Here is a 17,707-nt window from a genome sequence, read left to right as displayed (position 1 = left end):
CTAGTAATATAATATTTACAACAAAGATAAAACGTCTAAAGTCAGTCTTAACTTCCAATTGGAATGGAGCCCTTTGGCATAAAGCATGTTTTAAAATGTGCAGAAACAAATCTCTCTATTATTAAATTAAGCATTCTATAAATGAATTATTTTGAGTAGACTGTATATTCAAAACAAAGCCAAGATATCAGGGAGACATTTACATGTCTAATTTTTTAAGTGAAAAACCAAGTATTTTGTCTAGATAGTGGTAAGCAACTGAATTCTGGGAAGTATTGGATCATAATTTTTTTTGTCAAGTAATGTTTGCCTCATGGTAGACTATGTGAAATGAAGAAGCATTTGGGAAGATAGGGAATAACAAGGGGTTCCATGTAGATGGATTCTATAAAGAAATAGGGTTTCATTGAAAAATCATAATATTTATCTTACATGAATGGTAATAGCCTATTTAATGTAAAAACTATGTAAAATTTAATCTGAGGATAAGAAAAAAATCTTTAACAACTCATAGGAAAAGTTACCTGAACTATTTCTGTTCAGGGAATATAAGAAAAAAAATTTCTAAATCTTTTAAGCTAATTTTCTTTTATAAAATACACTGCTAGCTCTTCAAAGTAAAGGATAGATTCATTATCGAAAATTTTATCAATTTCTGTTGTTTATCCTTGAACAGTAATTCTTTATTCCTCTTAAGTGTAAGATTGGTTTAGTCTCATAGATAAAAACACTTTTTCTTTTTGGCATTTATTCCTACTTAAAAATATTTTTATTGTCTCGCACTTTTTTCTGTTAGTATATTCTTGCTCTAAGACAAAATAAAGGACAATGAAAATTTGAAAATTATAAAAAATGAATATATAGTATATATTTGTGAATATAATTACATTAATGCTAATACATGTTTTTTTTCAGCCACTATCTTCCCAAATGTGTTGTAGGCTTGTTGGTATTCTTCATGCTATTCTTTAATATGTTTTTATAATACTGCAATCATTTACATATAAATAAGAGATTTATACTTGTGAAATTGATTCATTGTACTCAGTGAATATAAAGCAGCAAATACAAAGTACTGGTAAATATTAAATAAGGTGACGAATAAGCTTTTGGACATCAGAAAAGTATAGAAATATTTTCTGCAAGTCAAGGTCTATAGTACTTGTTGAAAAAGAATATTACTGGTCTTCTGTGCTCTACCCCATAAATAATGATTCAGAATCATCCAGTGTATACTTGGAATCTCCATTTTAGTAAGTTTCCCAGCTAGTTCTCATGGCAGTACTGTAAGGAAGATATTTGACAGTCTAGAACATTTGGAGCTTCAGAAATTAACTATTTCGCAAGAAAAGATATTCATTATGAATATTCTCATTATGATGCTTCATTTTTCTCCTTGTTTTACTTTTGTGTTAGCACAGTCTCATGAGTTAAGCCATTTATCAAGGAAGAAAAGACTATTCTTAGGATTTATTTAAATTTAAAGGTCAATTTAATTTTTTTTAGCTTGCTTCAATTTTCTAGGTGATTCTACTGCCACTGTTTATTCCAAAAGTATCCTTAGGTCCTCATTTTTAACAGTAACTTATTGTCTTTTTTCTGGATCACCTTCAGCATTCAAAGCTTATACTTCACTCCAAACCTACTCTGCCATTTAAGAGACTTTTTTATGGGATTGCAGCAAACTGAAACTCTGATCACATTCTCTTCATCAAACTGTGATGGCTCCATTCTCTGTCATTATTCAGAAAACACAAAAAATTACCTTTTAGAGAGTTTTCATGACACATAACTCCCAATATTTAGAGATATTATGAAAATCTAGGCCACTCTGGTAAAAATGAAAATAAATCTTAAAGTTTTGCTTTTATATGATGTAGGAATACAAAAATTAGAGCTATTGCAACAAGGAGATGTCTTAGATACTCTACTGTTTTAAACATAATAAAATTCAACTTTTTATAACTAAAATATTATCATTGGAAATAACATACATAGGAATGAACTTATCTTTATCCACTTGATTATAGAATTGTTTACTAGGATGGATGTAAGACAAACATATCCACCTAAATCCCTCCTAGATTTTAATCCACAGGTTTCAGAAATGGTACAAACATGAGAAAGATATTTTCTATCAGTAAGCAACTACCAGCTCTCTAATTTCTGAAATAAATTGTTTCAAGAAGTTACACATTAAATTTAAATATATGTATGCAAATTTTGAATAGAAATTGTTTTAATGGGATTCCACTAAAATGTATTACACATAAAATCTTTTGTAGTAAAAGGCCCTCTTCTCAGAAAACTTCTTAATCTTAGACCCTGAATGAAAATACTTACTAAACTCATAGTTAAGGAGAAACATGAAAAGTTCTAGAAGAGTTAAGCAGACCCTGTGTTTGCTGAAAAACTCCAAAAATAACCTTTTACTCTTTGCTTTTCTTGAGTCTTCTTTATAGCTCACCATAGAGAAGTAATGATCAAAGAACTTCACTAGACATTTTGAAGAAAATAATTTTAAAAATTAGTTTAACCTTATCTTTGTCAGCTCCTTTCGTATGTCAACTCCCAAGTAGACTTTAGGGCAGTGTCTTGAGTTCTTTTAAAGCTGGTTGTTTTTTTTCTTTTCTTTAAGGAGTGGAGAATATGGAGTAATCAATCCTTTATAGAGCTTTATTTACAAATAGCAGTATAGGCAAGTGCAAGAAATGAAAATACTGGACCTATGATTTGCCTTTGGTCCTGACTGGAAATCCTTATGGTGATGGTGGTGGGGAGGGGTCTCGATGGTGCACTATCACATATGGAGAGGTACTCCCCTCATACTACTGAGGTGAAGAAGTTCAGGAAAATTAATTTATATGCAAAGTATTTTATATCACACACATGCTCAGGATTTTCTGGAATCCATTTCCCTCACTCCCCCCCTCCCTTTTTCTGTTCAGTACATCAAGGCCTTAAAGCATGAATGCATACTTCAGAATTCTGGCATCTCATTTACCTCGTTCAGCATATTTTTCAAGGCTGCAGTAAGGCTCACTCTTCTCCAGGCATATTTTCTCCCCAACACACATTCATTCATTCAACTACATTCTACACCCCACGCCCAACAGTCCCTTTCTCCTTTGGGGGGCGGGTAGCCATAATCAGAGCAGGGACTTCAGATTTCATTAGAACCTCTAGACTCGGTAGGCCTTCTGTCTGGTGGTCTGTGTAGATTTAGAGAAGAGGCTCTACCAGGTTAGACAAGCCTCTTCTCTTTGGTCCCAACTGGGACTGCTGTCCCTGGTGCTGAACCGTATTTGACCATCAAGGAGTCATCGGCCGAATCAGTGGGGTTAGATGGAAAACCTGGCTGACTGAATGCCCAGATGCAGAAGCAGAGAATACTTCAGTGAACAGAGATGGGGCCGCCCCCACCCCCCAACCCCTCCTTCACACATATCGGTCTCTAGTGCGACAGGACCCCATTTGCAATGTTCTCTTCCAGACCCCCACCCCAAACGCCTTCAACATGGCCTCAGATGCTAGCAGGTATCAGCAAAGCCCAGCTCGACATCAGATTGCGGTGATGTCAGAATGGTATTCCACAGACACAAAGTCTTTGTAAGGTTAGATGTTACACTCTAAAGCAAAACAAAAAATTGAAGCCTAATAAATTAATAAATAAATGAAAGTGACCTTCCTCCTTCCTCCCTCCCGTTCCTACCCCAAATTTTCATGCTCCTCTAGATTATAAAATTCCAGATCCTAGAAGAGTGCTTTAAAACTGGGTGGTCTCCCTAGCTTCGCATCTCCACCCCTTCCCCCACCCCTCGGGAGCAAAACGACGCGGAAAACGACATAGCTTACCCTGGGTAGAGCGACAGCAGAAGAAGAATCCACGTCGTCATTTTCCGTGAAAATACAGGAGTCGAGTAGACTGAGCTTCCTGTGTTCCATATATTTGGCGAACTCATCGCTTTTTTTTCCTCCTCTCGCTTCTAGCCTCTCGGTTGCAGAAGAATCCCTCCCCCTTTGTATTATTATTATGCTTATGATCTAGTGTCGGCTCCCCCCACCTGCCTCTAGTAGGTCTCCTCACTGGGGAGCTGCGTTGCTTCCAGCTTCGCAATTAATATTCAAGGGACATAAATAAAATCAGCACAAACGCTTGCAGATACCATCAAAGCGTCAGCTAGGGCAGCAGCTTCCAAGTCGGGGGAATAATGTAGTTGAGTCAGGGGGAGGGGCCCAGGAAGGGAGACACGCCAAGACAAATAAACGAGTCAGAGAAAGGCACGCACATTCATGCCTCACACTGAGGCATACTCCCCCAGGTCCATCATTTTAGGTTTATTTATTTGTTTTGATTGTGTTTCTCTTAGAAGGGGCAGGACTGTGTGTGTGTGTTTGTGTGTGTGTGCATGTGTGTGTGTGTTTAAAAGGAAAAAAAAAACCACTAGTGGCTCTGCGTGATTAACTATCACGCAGATTAACTGAGGTCAAAGTGGAAGTGATGCACGCTGCTGCAGCAGGAATTAACACATGCGTGGTATCTTTCCAGCACTTCTTAACCCTTCCCCGCACACACACAGTATGTAAGGACTGGTGTTCATGGGGTCAAGAGCTGCTTTAGCAAGCCCAGAATCTTTGTCATCCAAAGCAGAAGGCTTATCTCCTCCAACTTGCCTAGAATCTTTATTTTAAAATCCTAGTCTTAGAAATCATGATTACCTCCTGGGGTGGGGAGAGGAAGGGGAGGTGGGGGAGGGGTGCTTCTTTCTCTGTAAACCATCCTCTGTGGGAAGCCGGATTTAGTGGATTCAATTTGAATGAAGAGAGAAAACATTGATGGAATTAAAACACACAGAAAAATTCCACACTCTGCAGGATTCTCTTTTCCTTCCCCAGTGAGATTGTAAACACTCACACACACACACACACACACACACACGACTAGAAGTTAGAAGAATATAACTGCTTGGGACTAGTTAACTTGAATAAAGAACATAGCCTAAACCCCTCAGCAGGGGACTACATATTGAATGGTAGAAGGGCACAGAGAAATGCAAGAGAGAACACTTAACAATACAAAAAAGGTTTCTGTTTGCTGTGTGAAAATTTACTTTTCTGGGGTGATGGGATCTTTTTGGTAATAATCCTGAAAACTCCTAGGGTGAGTGAGTGAGTGAGTGGTATTAATGTATATATTTTTTTTAATTGCGGGGAAGGTGACAGTGAATACTGAAATATGGTATGGGAGATAACCCTATGTAGCTTTGTTACACCAACATACAGGAATTCCAGTTCTCAGATCCTGGGGAAGAAAGTGGAGGAGTGTTTCATGACTCTCTAGGGTCAGATACTACCATGGCCATGTTTATAAAGAGGTGCAGATGTAGAGGACTTAGCAGATCACTTCCAAGAAAGTAGGGTTATCTCCTAACTGAACCTTTTCTGCAGGAAGAAAATCTTCCAGAAATGGGACTTCAGTAAGCTGAAGTCCAGGGGGACTAGAAACAGAGCATCCGATCAACAGGTTCTCAAAGCATTGCTAACTCTATACCCAAGGGAAAGAGAATTACTGCTTGCTGTGGCCAGTGAATGCACTGAAGAGATGCAATGAAGCAAAAAAGCCTGAGAGATGTTTCTGTTTACCTGATCATTTTACAACTCTGCCTTTAGTTATTTTTGTAGAATTTAGACAAAATCCAATTAAAAGAACAACATTCATAAGCAATCAATGGAATTCTTTCCATTATATCTAAAGTGATGATAGAACAAATGTAAATTTCTTTTCTTTTCTTTTTTTATTTGATAGGTCGAGTTATAGACAGTAAGAGGGAGGGACAGAGAGAAAGGTCTTCCTTTCATTGGTTCACTCCCCAGATAACCCCTATGGCCGGAATTGCGCAGATCCGAAGCCAGGAGCCAGGTGCTTCTTCCTGGTCTCCCATGTGGGTGCAGGGGCCCAAGCACTTGGGCCATCCCCACTGCCCTCCAGGGCCACAGCAGAGAGCTGGACTGGAAGAGGAGCAACTGGGACTAGAACCCTGTGCCCATATGGGATGCCGGCGCCTCAGGAGGAGGATTAATGAAGTGAGCCACGGCGCCAGCCCAGTAAATTTCTTTTCTTTGTAATTATCTTGTTCCTTGCCCGTACTAGGTCATAAGATTTTTAGACATAGAGGTGTGTGTGTATGTGTGTGTGTTTGTGTAGAAAATGAACATATCTGATCATAATTTTAGACTAAAGTGTGTATAAACATGCACATACATACATGTGCACACTTTGTAAAAAAATCAAGCATGTAAGTTAAAGAAAAAAAATGGGCTAGTTATGAATCAGTAAAATGGTAGAAACCATACACCCCAGAGTGATCATTCCGCGTATAGCTAGAGTTACTCCTGCTTACTTACTGTCAGAGTTTCCAGAAGAGATAGAAAAAAGAATTGTTCTTTGATGTGTACTAACTTATTAAACCACAAGACAGGCCAAATCCAAATAGCATGCAGGCCACCAAGTTGCTGATTTTGTTATAGACAGTAAAAAAAACACCTGCAAGTGACAGTTCTATTCTGTCATGCAGGCCATTTCGTATTGTAATGCAAGTTTTTTAGAGTGCTTGTTAGTTTGCTGCATTTTTTTCAATGTTAATGTGTTACTAATACAAAGAGAACAGATTCAATATAGTTCATAGATAAAATTCTAAGAATATAATGACACTCCCTCCCTCTGCTTTTCTTTGTCATTCTCTCTCTCTTTTCCATTCTTTCTTCTAATGCAACTGTGAGAATACATGCTGTCACTTTCAAAAGGTAATGATTAAGATACTTCCAGTACAGAATCAGTAATTCCTAAAAGTTATAATCTATTTCAATAATGGAATACTTCCCAATATATTAAGAAAATCCCTACAGGAAAGTTTACTATGTATAGTACAGTATCTGGTACAGTTTTAACTGTGCCAAATATGACTCGTAGGCCTCACTTCCTCAGTGGATCTTTCTTAGCTAGTAACTGCTCTGTAAAATCATATTTAAATAAATCCTCTAAGACTTTGCAAGTAATATTCTGGTATCTATAAGAGTCCTGTTCTGTTAATTTCTTTCATAAGCAGTCACATGTTAATTATGCCTCATACTTATTCTTGCTCATTTTAAGAAGATATAATGCACATAAACACCATTTGATAAACATGAATCATATTTTCAGAGTAAATATTATATATATATACACATATGGATATTTATGCCAAAGTTTGAAAAATATTGGAAATGGAAAGAACTCTACCACCCAGATATACTTATCAAAACAAGGCATTGTAAATATATTATAGAATTTTCTTTAAGTAAAGTTTTATTTTTTATTTTTGCTTCTAATTTGACATTGCATCATTTTTTAAAAGATTTATTTATTTTTATTTGAAAGTCAGAATTACACAGAGAGAGGAGAGGCAGAGAGAGAGAGAGGTCTTCCATCAGATGGTTCACTACCCAGACGGCCACAATGGATGGAGCTGCACCTATTGGAAGCCAGGAGCCAGGAGCTTCTTCCGGGTCTCCCACATGGATGCAGGTGCCCAAAGACCTGGGCCATCTTCTACTGCTTTCCCAGGCCAAAGCAGAGAGCTAGATCAGAAGTGGAGCAGCCAGGATTTGAACTGGCACCCACATGGGATGCTGTTGCTTTAGGCCAGGGCGTTAACCCGCTGTGCCACAGCGCCTGCCCCATGCATTGTTATTATTATTGTTTCATGTTGTTATCAAAGTTACTATTCCTAGAAGTTAATTATGAGAATAAAAGTTGAATCAGTTTGTTCTTAATAGAAAATTTCTCATTTTTAGGAAATTAAGCTCTATTATTAATTGTGATGGTGGAAAAGTAGGTAATTACTCTGTGAATAATATGTAACTTGGAGACAAAAGATTAAGTGAATGATAAAAGTGACATGATAAAAATGTAACAAGAAGCTGAAGAATTGATTATTGAAAGAGGAAACAGTTGAATGAGATTGCAAATTCTGTGACTTTTTTCCTGGGAATACTCCCAAGGGTGACCATCTTTTCTGTATTCCTGGAGCTTTTCTAGCTTTAGAAAGGCAGGAAACCTCTCAACCCAAAACTGGAGACTAGCTGGACTCAACATAAGGCCACAATTTTATTGGCTTAAGGTTTAATAGAAGTGTGTTTGGGGCTGCCTGTGCAGCTCAAATTGAGGAGGAAATCATATACAAGAAAACAACAGGAAAGGAAGGCTCCAGTTATGTATAAACTTCCTTTGTGTAAGGAGAAACATTACCAAGGAACCTGGATCACTGCAAAAATCAATAGACTGAGTTGTTCATAATTTAACTCCTATTGAAATAAAAATGCATAAATTTTCAGGGGAATGGGACAAATCAGAGTATTATTATTAAATATACATATATATATAAAGTGTCCTAAAGTATTCAGAGTGGGGGAAAAAGGAAATATATATCTTTTTTTAAAAAGATTTATTTATTTTTTTGAAAGTCAGAGTTACACAGAGAGAGGAGAAGCAGAGAGAGAGAGCGAGAGGTCTTCCATCCGATGGCTCACTCCCCAAATGGCTGCAATGGCTGGAGCTGCACAGATCTGAAGCCAGGAGCCAGGAGCCTCCTCTCGGTCTCCCACATGGGTACAAGGGCCAAAGGACTTGGGCCACTTTCCACTGCTTTCCCAGGAAATAGCAGAGAGCTGAATCAGAGTGGAACAGCCGGGTATTGAATGGGTGCCCATATGGGATGCAAGTGCTTCAGGCCAGGGCTTTAACCTACTGTGCCACAGCACTGGCCCCAGAAAATACGTATCTTTATAAATCACTGTCAAAAGAAACAAACAAAAAATATTGCAATGATTCAGGTATTGTAATTAGCAGATAAGGATGGTCAATCAGGTATCTAAAACCATTCAAGGACTTAAAGAAAAATATGGTCTAGATGGTCATATAGTCAAATAAGTGGACCTTATAGAATCTCAGCAAATACATGGAAACTAGTTTTAAAAAGGCAAAATAGAAACTTTAGAAATGAAATTTATAATACCAGAAAAGAAACCATTACCTGAATGGGCTTTAGTAGCAGATTGACAATTGGCAGAAAAAAGTATCACTACACTTGAGGACAGATTAGTAAATATTATTCAGTATAAAAATAGAGAGCTATTAAAAACAAAAATAAAAGAGCCCATGGGAACTGAGACAGTATCAAGCATCTTAATATAATTATGTAGAGAGAGAAGAATGACAGAATTAAGCAGAAACGTATTTAAAGTAATCAGAGTCAATTTTCCCCCAAATTGGTAGAAAATATCAACACAGAGAACCAAGAAGCTCCTAAGTGCAGTAAACACAATGAAAGCAACATTTTACAATTTTATAGTCATACAGCTAGGAACTAAAGATAACATAAAAATTTTATCCAAAGAGAAATGAAGCATTACAATTGTTAGACACTCATATTAAATGGTTGACTCTCAAAATCTTTGAGGCCAAGAAAGAGTGGATGATAACCTTTTTAAAATGTTGAAATAAAAGATATATGCAGAATTCTATATATTATAAATAGAACTTTCTGATTCTGAAAGCAGTAAAAGGCTTTTTTAAAGAAATAAAGGCTGAGAGAATTTGTCACAGTAGAACTGAGCTAAAAGCACAGTAAAAGAAGTAAATTCTTCATGCAAAGTGATAACAGATGGAAACACAGATCTGTATGAAGAAGAGAGGAACACAGAAAATGATTAATATGTGATAAAACAGGAAAAGATGTTTATTTTACCATGATTTATTTAAAGGCATCTAAGCACTTATTTGGGATGCAGAGTAGCAAAGCGAGAGGGAGATTGTCTGTCTGCTGGTCCATTACCCACATGCCCACAACTGCCAAGGCTAGCCCAAGCCTATGCCAGGAGCCAAAATATCCATCTGGGTCTCCCACATGGGTGGCAGGAACCCAAGTACTTGGGTCATCATCTGCTGCCTCTCAGACACATTAGCCAGGACTAACGTAGTAGCCAAGACCAGAACCATGTATTCTAATATGTAATGGGGATATCCTATCAGCAGTTAAACTTGCTGCACCACACATCAACCACAACACCTGACTTTTTAATGCAAGAATTATAACAGGGGCTGGAGTTGTGGTGTAGTGCCTAAAACTTCCCCCTTTGACACTGGCATCAAATACAGGTGTGAGTTTGAGCCTGCACTGCTCCACTTCGAATCCAGCTTCCTGTAAATGCACCTAGGAAAGCAGTAGAAAATGGCCATCAGGGGATTCCAATTCAATCCCATCAAGGTGGCATGTACCAAAGCCATCTCACTAGTCAAAGTGATCAGTTTCAGTTCCCTGAAGGGAGGAGAGAACTTCCACTTTGACTATGACCTGGTCTAAATAAGATCAGAGTTGGTGAACTCAAGAGGCTTCCATAGCCTTGGCAGCTCATGACAAGCGCCTCAGGTGACTACTGACTTCATAAATAAGATTGTCAATTGTTAAATCAACAATAGGAGTCACTGGGCACTTACTCCCCATGTAGAACCTCTGTCCTTAATGTGTTGTACTATGTGAATTAATGGTATAACTAGTACTCAAACAGTACTTTATACTTTATGTTTCTGTGTAGGTGCAAACTCTTGAAATCTTTACTTAGTATATACTAAATTGATCTTCTGTATATAAAGATAATTGAAAATGAATTTTGATGTGAATGGGATGGGAGAGGGACGGGAGATGGGATGGTTGCGGGTGGGAGGGAGGTTATGGGGGGAAAAGGCACTATAATACAAAAGTTGTACTTTGGGAATTTATATTTATTAAATAAAAGTTAAAAAAAAGAAAATGGCTGAAGTCCTTGGGCTCCTGCATCCATGTAGGAAACTGGTAAGCAGCTCCTAATTCCTGACTTTGGTCTGACCCAGCCTTGGCAGTTGTGGCAATTTGGAGAATGAATTAGCAAATTGAAGTTCTCCCTCTCTCCATCCCTCCCACTCTCTCTAACTCTGCCTTCCAAATAAGTAAATCTTAAAAAAAAAGTAATATAACTTCATTTTGAAGTTTATAACCCAATATACTTTACAAATATAAATATAAAAATACAATATATCCATATATGTTATATGTAAATAAATATAATATATATTTTAATATAAAATATATACTGTATATATCTTCAATAGCACAAAGTACAAAAGTTGGTTTTAAGTAAAATTGTATCGTTAATTGTACTTTTGCTAATTTTTTCTCATATGTCTCATCAAGTGGCATAATAGTAACTATAAATACTTTGACAGATTAAAATAGTGATCATAAAAACACCAATAAATAACATTGTGAAGATATAGCTAAACGTATAATACTAAAATAATTATTAAATGTAAAAGAGCACAGAAAATGCAGAGCATAGGGGGACGGTAATGGGATGGATAGCAAAGAGCAAAATGAGGCTTGAATGTGGGTGTGAATACAAGGAGTGTTATGAGTGATTAAGAAGCATTTTTTTATAATGGCAAAAGGATCGATTCACCTGAAAGATGTAAAAATTAGATAAGTTTATACACATGATAACAGAGCTTCAAAACCAGTGAATCAAAAACAAAGCATAAGAAATAGGGGGAAAAATCTCACAATTATACTTGGAAACATTAAAAGAGTTCCTCTGACTTGGTATTTATGAAACACAATATGAACCCAATAATTACAGAATAAACTGCAAAATGTATACTCTTTTCAACTGCTCATAAAATAAGTTTCAATAAAGTTTGAAATCTTAACAGAACAAAAACAATCCAAATTCAGTAATATAAAGTGGTAAATTAAAAAAAAAATTAAGTTGATATGTCCAAGTAATGCATGTTTCAAAAGAGCAACCCTAAAGAAACTGGGGGTTATTCAAATCAAATGCAAATACAAATGCATTCTTAACCATTGGTTTGACAAAGGTATAAAACAAAGTTTTACAAAACTATATTTGCAGCAATATTGATGTACATAGACTTTTTTTTTTATTTTAGTTCCCACATACGAGGTAGAACATGTAACACTTGTCTATCTGTATTGGGCAATGATATGCGATTACTTTAAAATTTTCTATATAGATTAAATTGTCATTTTTTCCTTCATTGTTTATAATCATTATCTACCTTTCCATACAAGAAGGGTCTTTGTGCTTTTTACTTGTTAAACTTTTTATTTGGTGAAATAATAAGCCTTTTTACTGTAATGTAAATTTATAAATTATCTCAAAAACTAAAAAAAGAAAGGGAGAGGGAAGGATGGAGGAAGGGAGTATGGAACATCATTATATTCTTAGGATTGTATCTATAAATTATATTGAATCTGTTAAAAACTAATTAAAATTAAACATTAAAAAATGAAAATACATCATTAATGTTTGAGTTATGGAGTTAAAAATGAATTTAAAGGAAAATTGATGGCTTTAGACACATGTAAAAGAAGAAAGTTTTAAATCAGTGATCAAAGCTTACAACTGGAAACTAGGAAAAGGACAAATTAACTTGGGGCCGGCGCTGGGGCACAGTGAGTTAAAGCCCTGGCCTGAAGCAACCACATCCCATAAGGGCACCGATTCTAGTCCCTGCTGCTCCTCTTCTAATCCAACTCTCTGCTATGGCCTGGGAAAGCAGTAGAGGATGGGCCAAGTCCTTGGGCCCCTCCCATGGCTTGCATGGGAGACCCGGAAGAAGCTCCTGGCTCCTGGCTTCGGATCATCGCAGCTCCAGCCTTTGTGGCCATCTGGGGAGTGAACCAACGGATGGAAGAACTCTCTCTCTCTCTCTCTCTCTCTCTCTCTCTTTCTCTCTTCCTCACCTCTCTCTGTGTAACTCTGACTTTCAAATAAATCAAATAAATCTTAAAAAAAAGGAACAATTAACTAAAAGTAAACAGAGGGAAGGAAAAAAATATAAAGGCCAGGGCAGAAGTTAGCAAAATAGGAAATAGAAAAGTTCTGTGCAAAATTGATACAGATAAAAGTTGCATTTATTTTTAAAAAATGGAAAAATCATTAACTCAAAGTAGACTATTTAAAAAAGTTAGAAAAACTGTTTCCAGGTTCAGGCATAAATGAAGCTACATTATTACAGGTTTTGAGGGCAATAAAAGAATAAAATGTACTGTCATGAACTTATTCTTTTTTTAAGATTTATTTATTTACTTACTTGAAAGAGTCACAGAGATAGAGGGAGAGAGATCTTCCACCTACTGTATCACTCCTTTGATAACCCCAACAGCTGAGGCTGTGCCAGGCTGAAGCTAGGAGCAAGCAGTTTCATACATGGGTGGCAGGAGTCCCAGTACTCCAGCCATCTTCCAGGAGGAGCTGAGACAGGAATCAATACCCACATGGGAAGCTGGCATCACAGACTGGCTTTATCTACTATAGCACAACATTGGTCCCTCTGAACTCTTTGCTATTTATTTAACAGCTCAGATTAACTGAAAAAAATTGATAAGATAAAGTTGATAGAAGGAAAAAAATCTAAATATTACTATAACTATTAAAGAAATCAGTGAGGATATTTGCATAAAAATAAAGTCATTTTTAAAGATTTCTTTACTTATTTCAAAGGAGGGAAGGTTGGGAGGGAGGGGAAGAGAGAGAGATGTTAAATTTTCTGGTTTACTCCCCTAAAAATGGCCTCATCAGCCAGGACTAGGCCACACTGCAGCCAGGAGTCAACCACTCCATCCTTCCTAAGCTGCAACCCAACTCACTGTGCTGCAACACCTTACTCTAAGTTTACCTTTTCATTGAATTTCCATGAACTTTTTAAATTATTCTCATAGTTTTCCAACAATATTTTATAAGATGGTTTTACTATGCGTCTGCATCATTTAAAGGACCAATGAAATTCATCTTAGAGTAACATTGGCAAAAAGTAGAAGTTCAAATCAATTTTCATGTCCAGTTTCCAAATTTTATTTCCAAGCTTATTTAACAGGTTGGAATATCCTTTTGATTGTTTCAGAGTTGTTGCAATTATAACTCAGATTGCTACAAAAATTAATGTGAGGGTTTTAGGTGGACATATATACCTATATACATGCATATATATTCTGGATAAACACCAAGAAGCATAATTGGTGGCTGACGTGGCATCCCATATCAGAGTCTAGTTTGAGTACTGATTCCCCTGCTGCCAGTGCAGCTCTCTGCTTTTGCACCCGGAAAGGCGACTAATGACGGCCCAAAAAGGTGGGCCACTGAAACGAATGTGCGAGATGAGGATGGAATTTCTCCTTCCTGCTTTCTCCTGGCCCAGACCTGCCTGTTCCAGCCATTTGAGCAGCAAAAGAAAAGGTGGAGGCACTCGCTCTCCCTCTCTCTCTCTCCCCCCCCTCCCTCTTTCTCACCCTCTCTCTCTTTGCCCCTCTCCCTCCCCACGCTCTATGTCCTTCTCTTTCTGTCATTCTGCTTTTCAAATAGATAAATAAACCTTTTTCTTGAAAAAGAAGCACAATAGCTGGATCACATTTAAGAGTGTGTTCACGTGTGTAAGAAACTACCAAATTGCCTTTCAGAATGTCTGTGGTCTGTGTCATTTTGCATTCTTACCACTGAAAAAATGGAATTTCTAGAGCTCCACATGCTCATTATCCTTTGCTGTTGTCAGATTTATGGTTTTTCACCATTCTAATAAGTACTACTGGCATCTCTCACTCTCTTTATATTTATGACTCACTAATGATGCACGGTGTTGAGCATTCCCGTGTGCTTTTGTGCTGTTTGTACATCTTTACTGCACAGGAGTCTATCAAGAATTTATATCCATTTGTCCATCTTATTAAAAAGATGATAAAAAAAGATGAAAAAAGAAAAATAGTAAAAATAAATAAATAAAGATATAGACAAGAAATGTATAAGAAGAAGATATACAGAGGTTGTGTGGTGTATCACTGGCAGCAGGAGCAAGAAAAATTGAAAATAGGCAGGACCTGAGAATAAAATAATTTCTACAGCAATGTCCATATGTAACCTTAATAATGTAAAGCTCTTTTTGATTATACAATTTAACTATAGAAAAACTATATGAGGCCGGCTCTGTGGCACAGTAGGTTAATCCTCTGCCTGCAGTGCTGGCATTCCATATGGATGCCGGTTCTAGTCCCAGCTGCTCCTCTTCTGCTCCAGCTCTCTACTATGGCCTGGGAAAGCAGAAGATGGCCCAAGTCCTTGGACCCCTGCACCCACATGGGAGACCTGGAGAAAGCTCCTGGCTCCTGGCTTTGAATCAGCCCAGCTCCAGCCGTTGAGCCATTTGGGGAGTGAACCAGCAGATGGAAGACCTCTCTATGTCTCTCTCACTGTCTGTAACTCTACCTCTAAATAAATAAATAAAATCTAAAAAGAAAAAAGAAAAATTCTATGAAAACAGCAGTAAAAATTTTTTTAAAATTATTATTGAAATTGTATAAGATCCAAATATTTTACCCTTTATATTTTACAATATTATTCTGATTTTCTTCGCATTCATCTATATAATATTGGCTACTGTGGTCTTCTTTTTCTTCTTCAATTATTGCACTGTTGCAGGGCCATGTTGCCAAATAAGTATAGAGTTAGACATTTTATAATGTTAAGTTATACTCAGTATTAAGAATATGTTGAAAAATTATTTATTTGAGAATCTGAAACAGAGAGGAGAGAGAGAGTGAGAGAGAGAGGGAGAGAGGGAGAGAGGGAGGGAGGGAGGGAGGAAGGGAAGGAAGGAGAGGGGTATAGAGAGTTCCTACCTGCTGATTCACTCCCTAGATGCCTGCAGTGGCCTAGGCTGAGTCAGGCCAAAACCAGGAGATGGGAACTCAATCTAGGTCTCCCACATTGGTGTCAGGAACCCAATTACTTGAGCTGTCATTGCTGCCTCCAAGAGTCTGCTTTTTCCGGAATCTGGCATCAGGAGCCAGAGGGGAGAATTGAATCCAAGTACTATAATCCAAGATATGGACATCTTACTGGCTAGGCCACATGCCTGCCCCCACCATTATTTTTCACCTATTACCTTTTAGTACATTGCTGACTATGTGTTCATTCCTGCATTTAAAATACTGCCTGTATTTTTGGTAAAAACAAATTGTATGGCATCACATATTTGTTAAGTAAATTTAACATATCCCCTTTTCCACAGCAAGTTACACATTGAGAACTCTGAATATTCACAAGCCCTGCTTTATCTAGCCCCATGTCAACATACATTTTTTTTTTTTTTTTTTTTGACAGGCAGAGTGGACAGTGAGAGAGAGAGACAGAGAGAAAGGTCTTCCTTTGCCGTTGGTTCACCCTCCAATGGCCCCTACAGAATCCGGTGCCCCAACCGGGACTAGAACCCGGTGTGCCAGTGCCGCTAGGCGGAGGATTAGACTATTGAGACGCAGCGCCGCGCCGGCCGTCAACATGCATTTGTAACTTTTCCTTTACTCTAGCCACATTGACACTTTTTAGTACATGGAATGTATAATTTCCCACCCTGTGGGCTTTCACTTATGCGGTATCTCTGTCAGAATGTTTTCTTGTTTGCCTAGTTAACTATTCACCGTGCAGATCTCAGCTTGAACATATTTTATTCTCTGACTCACAAACTAGATTAAATTTTCATTTTGTCAAAATAAAATTGAAATGGCATGGGGCCGTTGGAAGCATTAGCCAATGAAGCAACAGATGGGAATGCGTTCTCTCTCTCTCTCTCTTCCCCCTCTCAGATAAAAAATTTAAAAGATTTAAAGGTAAATAAATAAAATTAGGTAATGATAAAGAAAATTCTGGTTATATAAGATTCCATACATCATGAAATTATCTTGCTTGATGTATGAATGAATATAATCACAAACTTAATTATGTTTATTGAGTGTTTCTGCAGCTAGAACATATGTTCCATGAAACAGACACTCTGACTAGAATTTATCACATAGTGAAATAATATTTAGATGACTGAATGGCTTATGTAAAAATCCCAATGCTTATATTTTGCCCCATTCCTTGGTTTTCTGCTTTTATTTGCACACAGAAGACTCTTCATTTAGTTTGAATAAAAGATAATGGCAAAAGGTTACACATACCATGTGTTACTACATTAAATATTAAAGCATGAAAAATTTTAAAACAAAGGGACATTATGTATCACCTTCGATCATAGCTTTTTTTCTTTTTTTAAAGATTTATTTTATTTATTTGAAAGACAGAGTTACAGAGAGAGGTAAAGTCAAAGAGAGAGGTCATCTATCCACTGGTTCACTCCCCAGATGGCTGCAATGGTGGGAGCTGTGCTGATCTGAAGCCAGAAGCCAGGAGCTTCTTCTGGGACTCCCATGTGGGTTCAGAGACCCAAGGACTTGGGCCATCCTCTACTGCCCTCCCGGGCCATAACAGAGAGCTGGATCAGAAGAGGAGCAGCCGGGACTCAAACCAGTGCCCATATGGGATGCTGGCACTTCAGACCAGGGCTTTAACCCACTGAGCTACAGTGCCAGCCCTGGATCATAGCTTTTCTGATAAAACAGCACAAACTGCCACTAGGGAAAATGATTCCTTTGGCCTTAACTCCTTAATTCACATTGGTAAAGCAGCTTCTTTCACGTTTCATAAAGTGTAACCCAATCACTTAAATCCTGTTCCTAATTTTTAAAAAGCAACAAGTTTTTAAACTTAATTCTCCAGAGACCTGGACAACTCAGTATATTTTCAA

The 17,707-nt window shown here is 37.4% G+C and overlaps 1 protein-coding gene across 2 annotated transcripts in view; it reads right to left on the bottom strand.

Moving 5' to 3' along the window:
* Nucleotides 1–4,356, bottom strand: part of GABRG2 (gamma-aminobutyric acid type A receptor subunit gamma2) — a 103,935-nt gene extending 99,579 nt beyond the window's left edge. Inside the window, exon 1 of one of the 2 annotated variants that reach the window (XM_008255357.5) lies at nucleotides 3,856–4,356. In XM_008255357.5, the coding sequence (XP_008253579.2) occupies nucleotides 3,856–3,962 (107 nt within the window). In that variant the 5' untranslated portion in view covers nucleotides 3,963–4,356. The remainder of the gene's footprint in view (nucleotides 1–3,855) is intronic. The other variant, XM_051843580.3, reaches the window with a different exon arrangement.
* Between the last annotated feature and the right edge of the window lie 13,351 nt (nucleotides 4,357–17,707).

The sequence above is a fragment of the Oryctolagus cuniculus genome, chromosome 6 (assembly GCF_051225735.1).
Source record: "Oryctolagus cuniculus isolate XC-2025 breed Fujian yellow rabbit chromosome 6, ASM5122573v1, whole genome shotgun sequence".
In the NCBI taxonomy this organism is placed as follows: domain Eukaryota; kingdom Metazoa; phylum Chordata; class Mammalia; order Lagomorpha; family Leporidae; genus Oryctolagus; species Oryctolagus cuniculus.
This window is presented reverse-complemented; position numbering and strand designations above follow the sequence as displayed.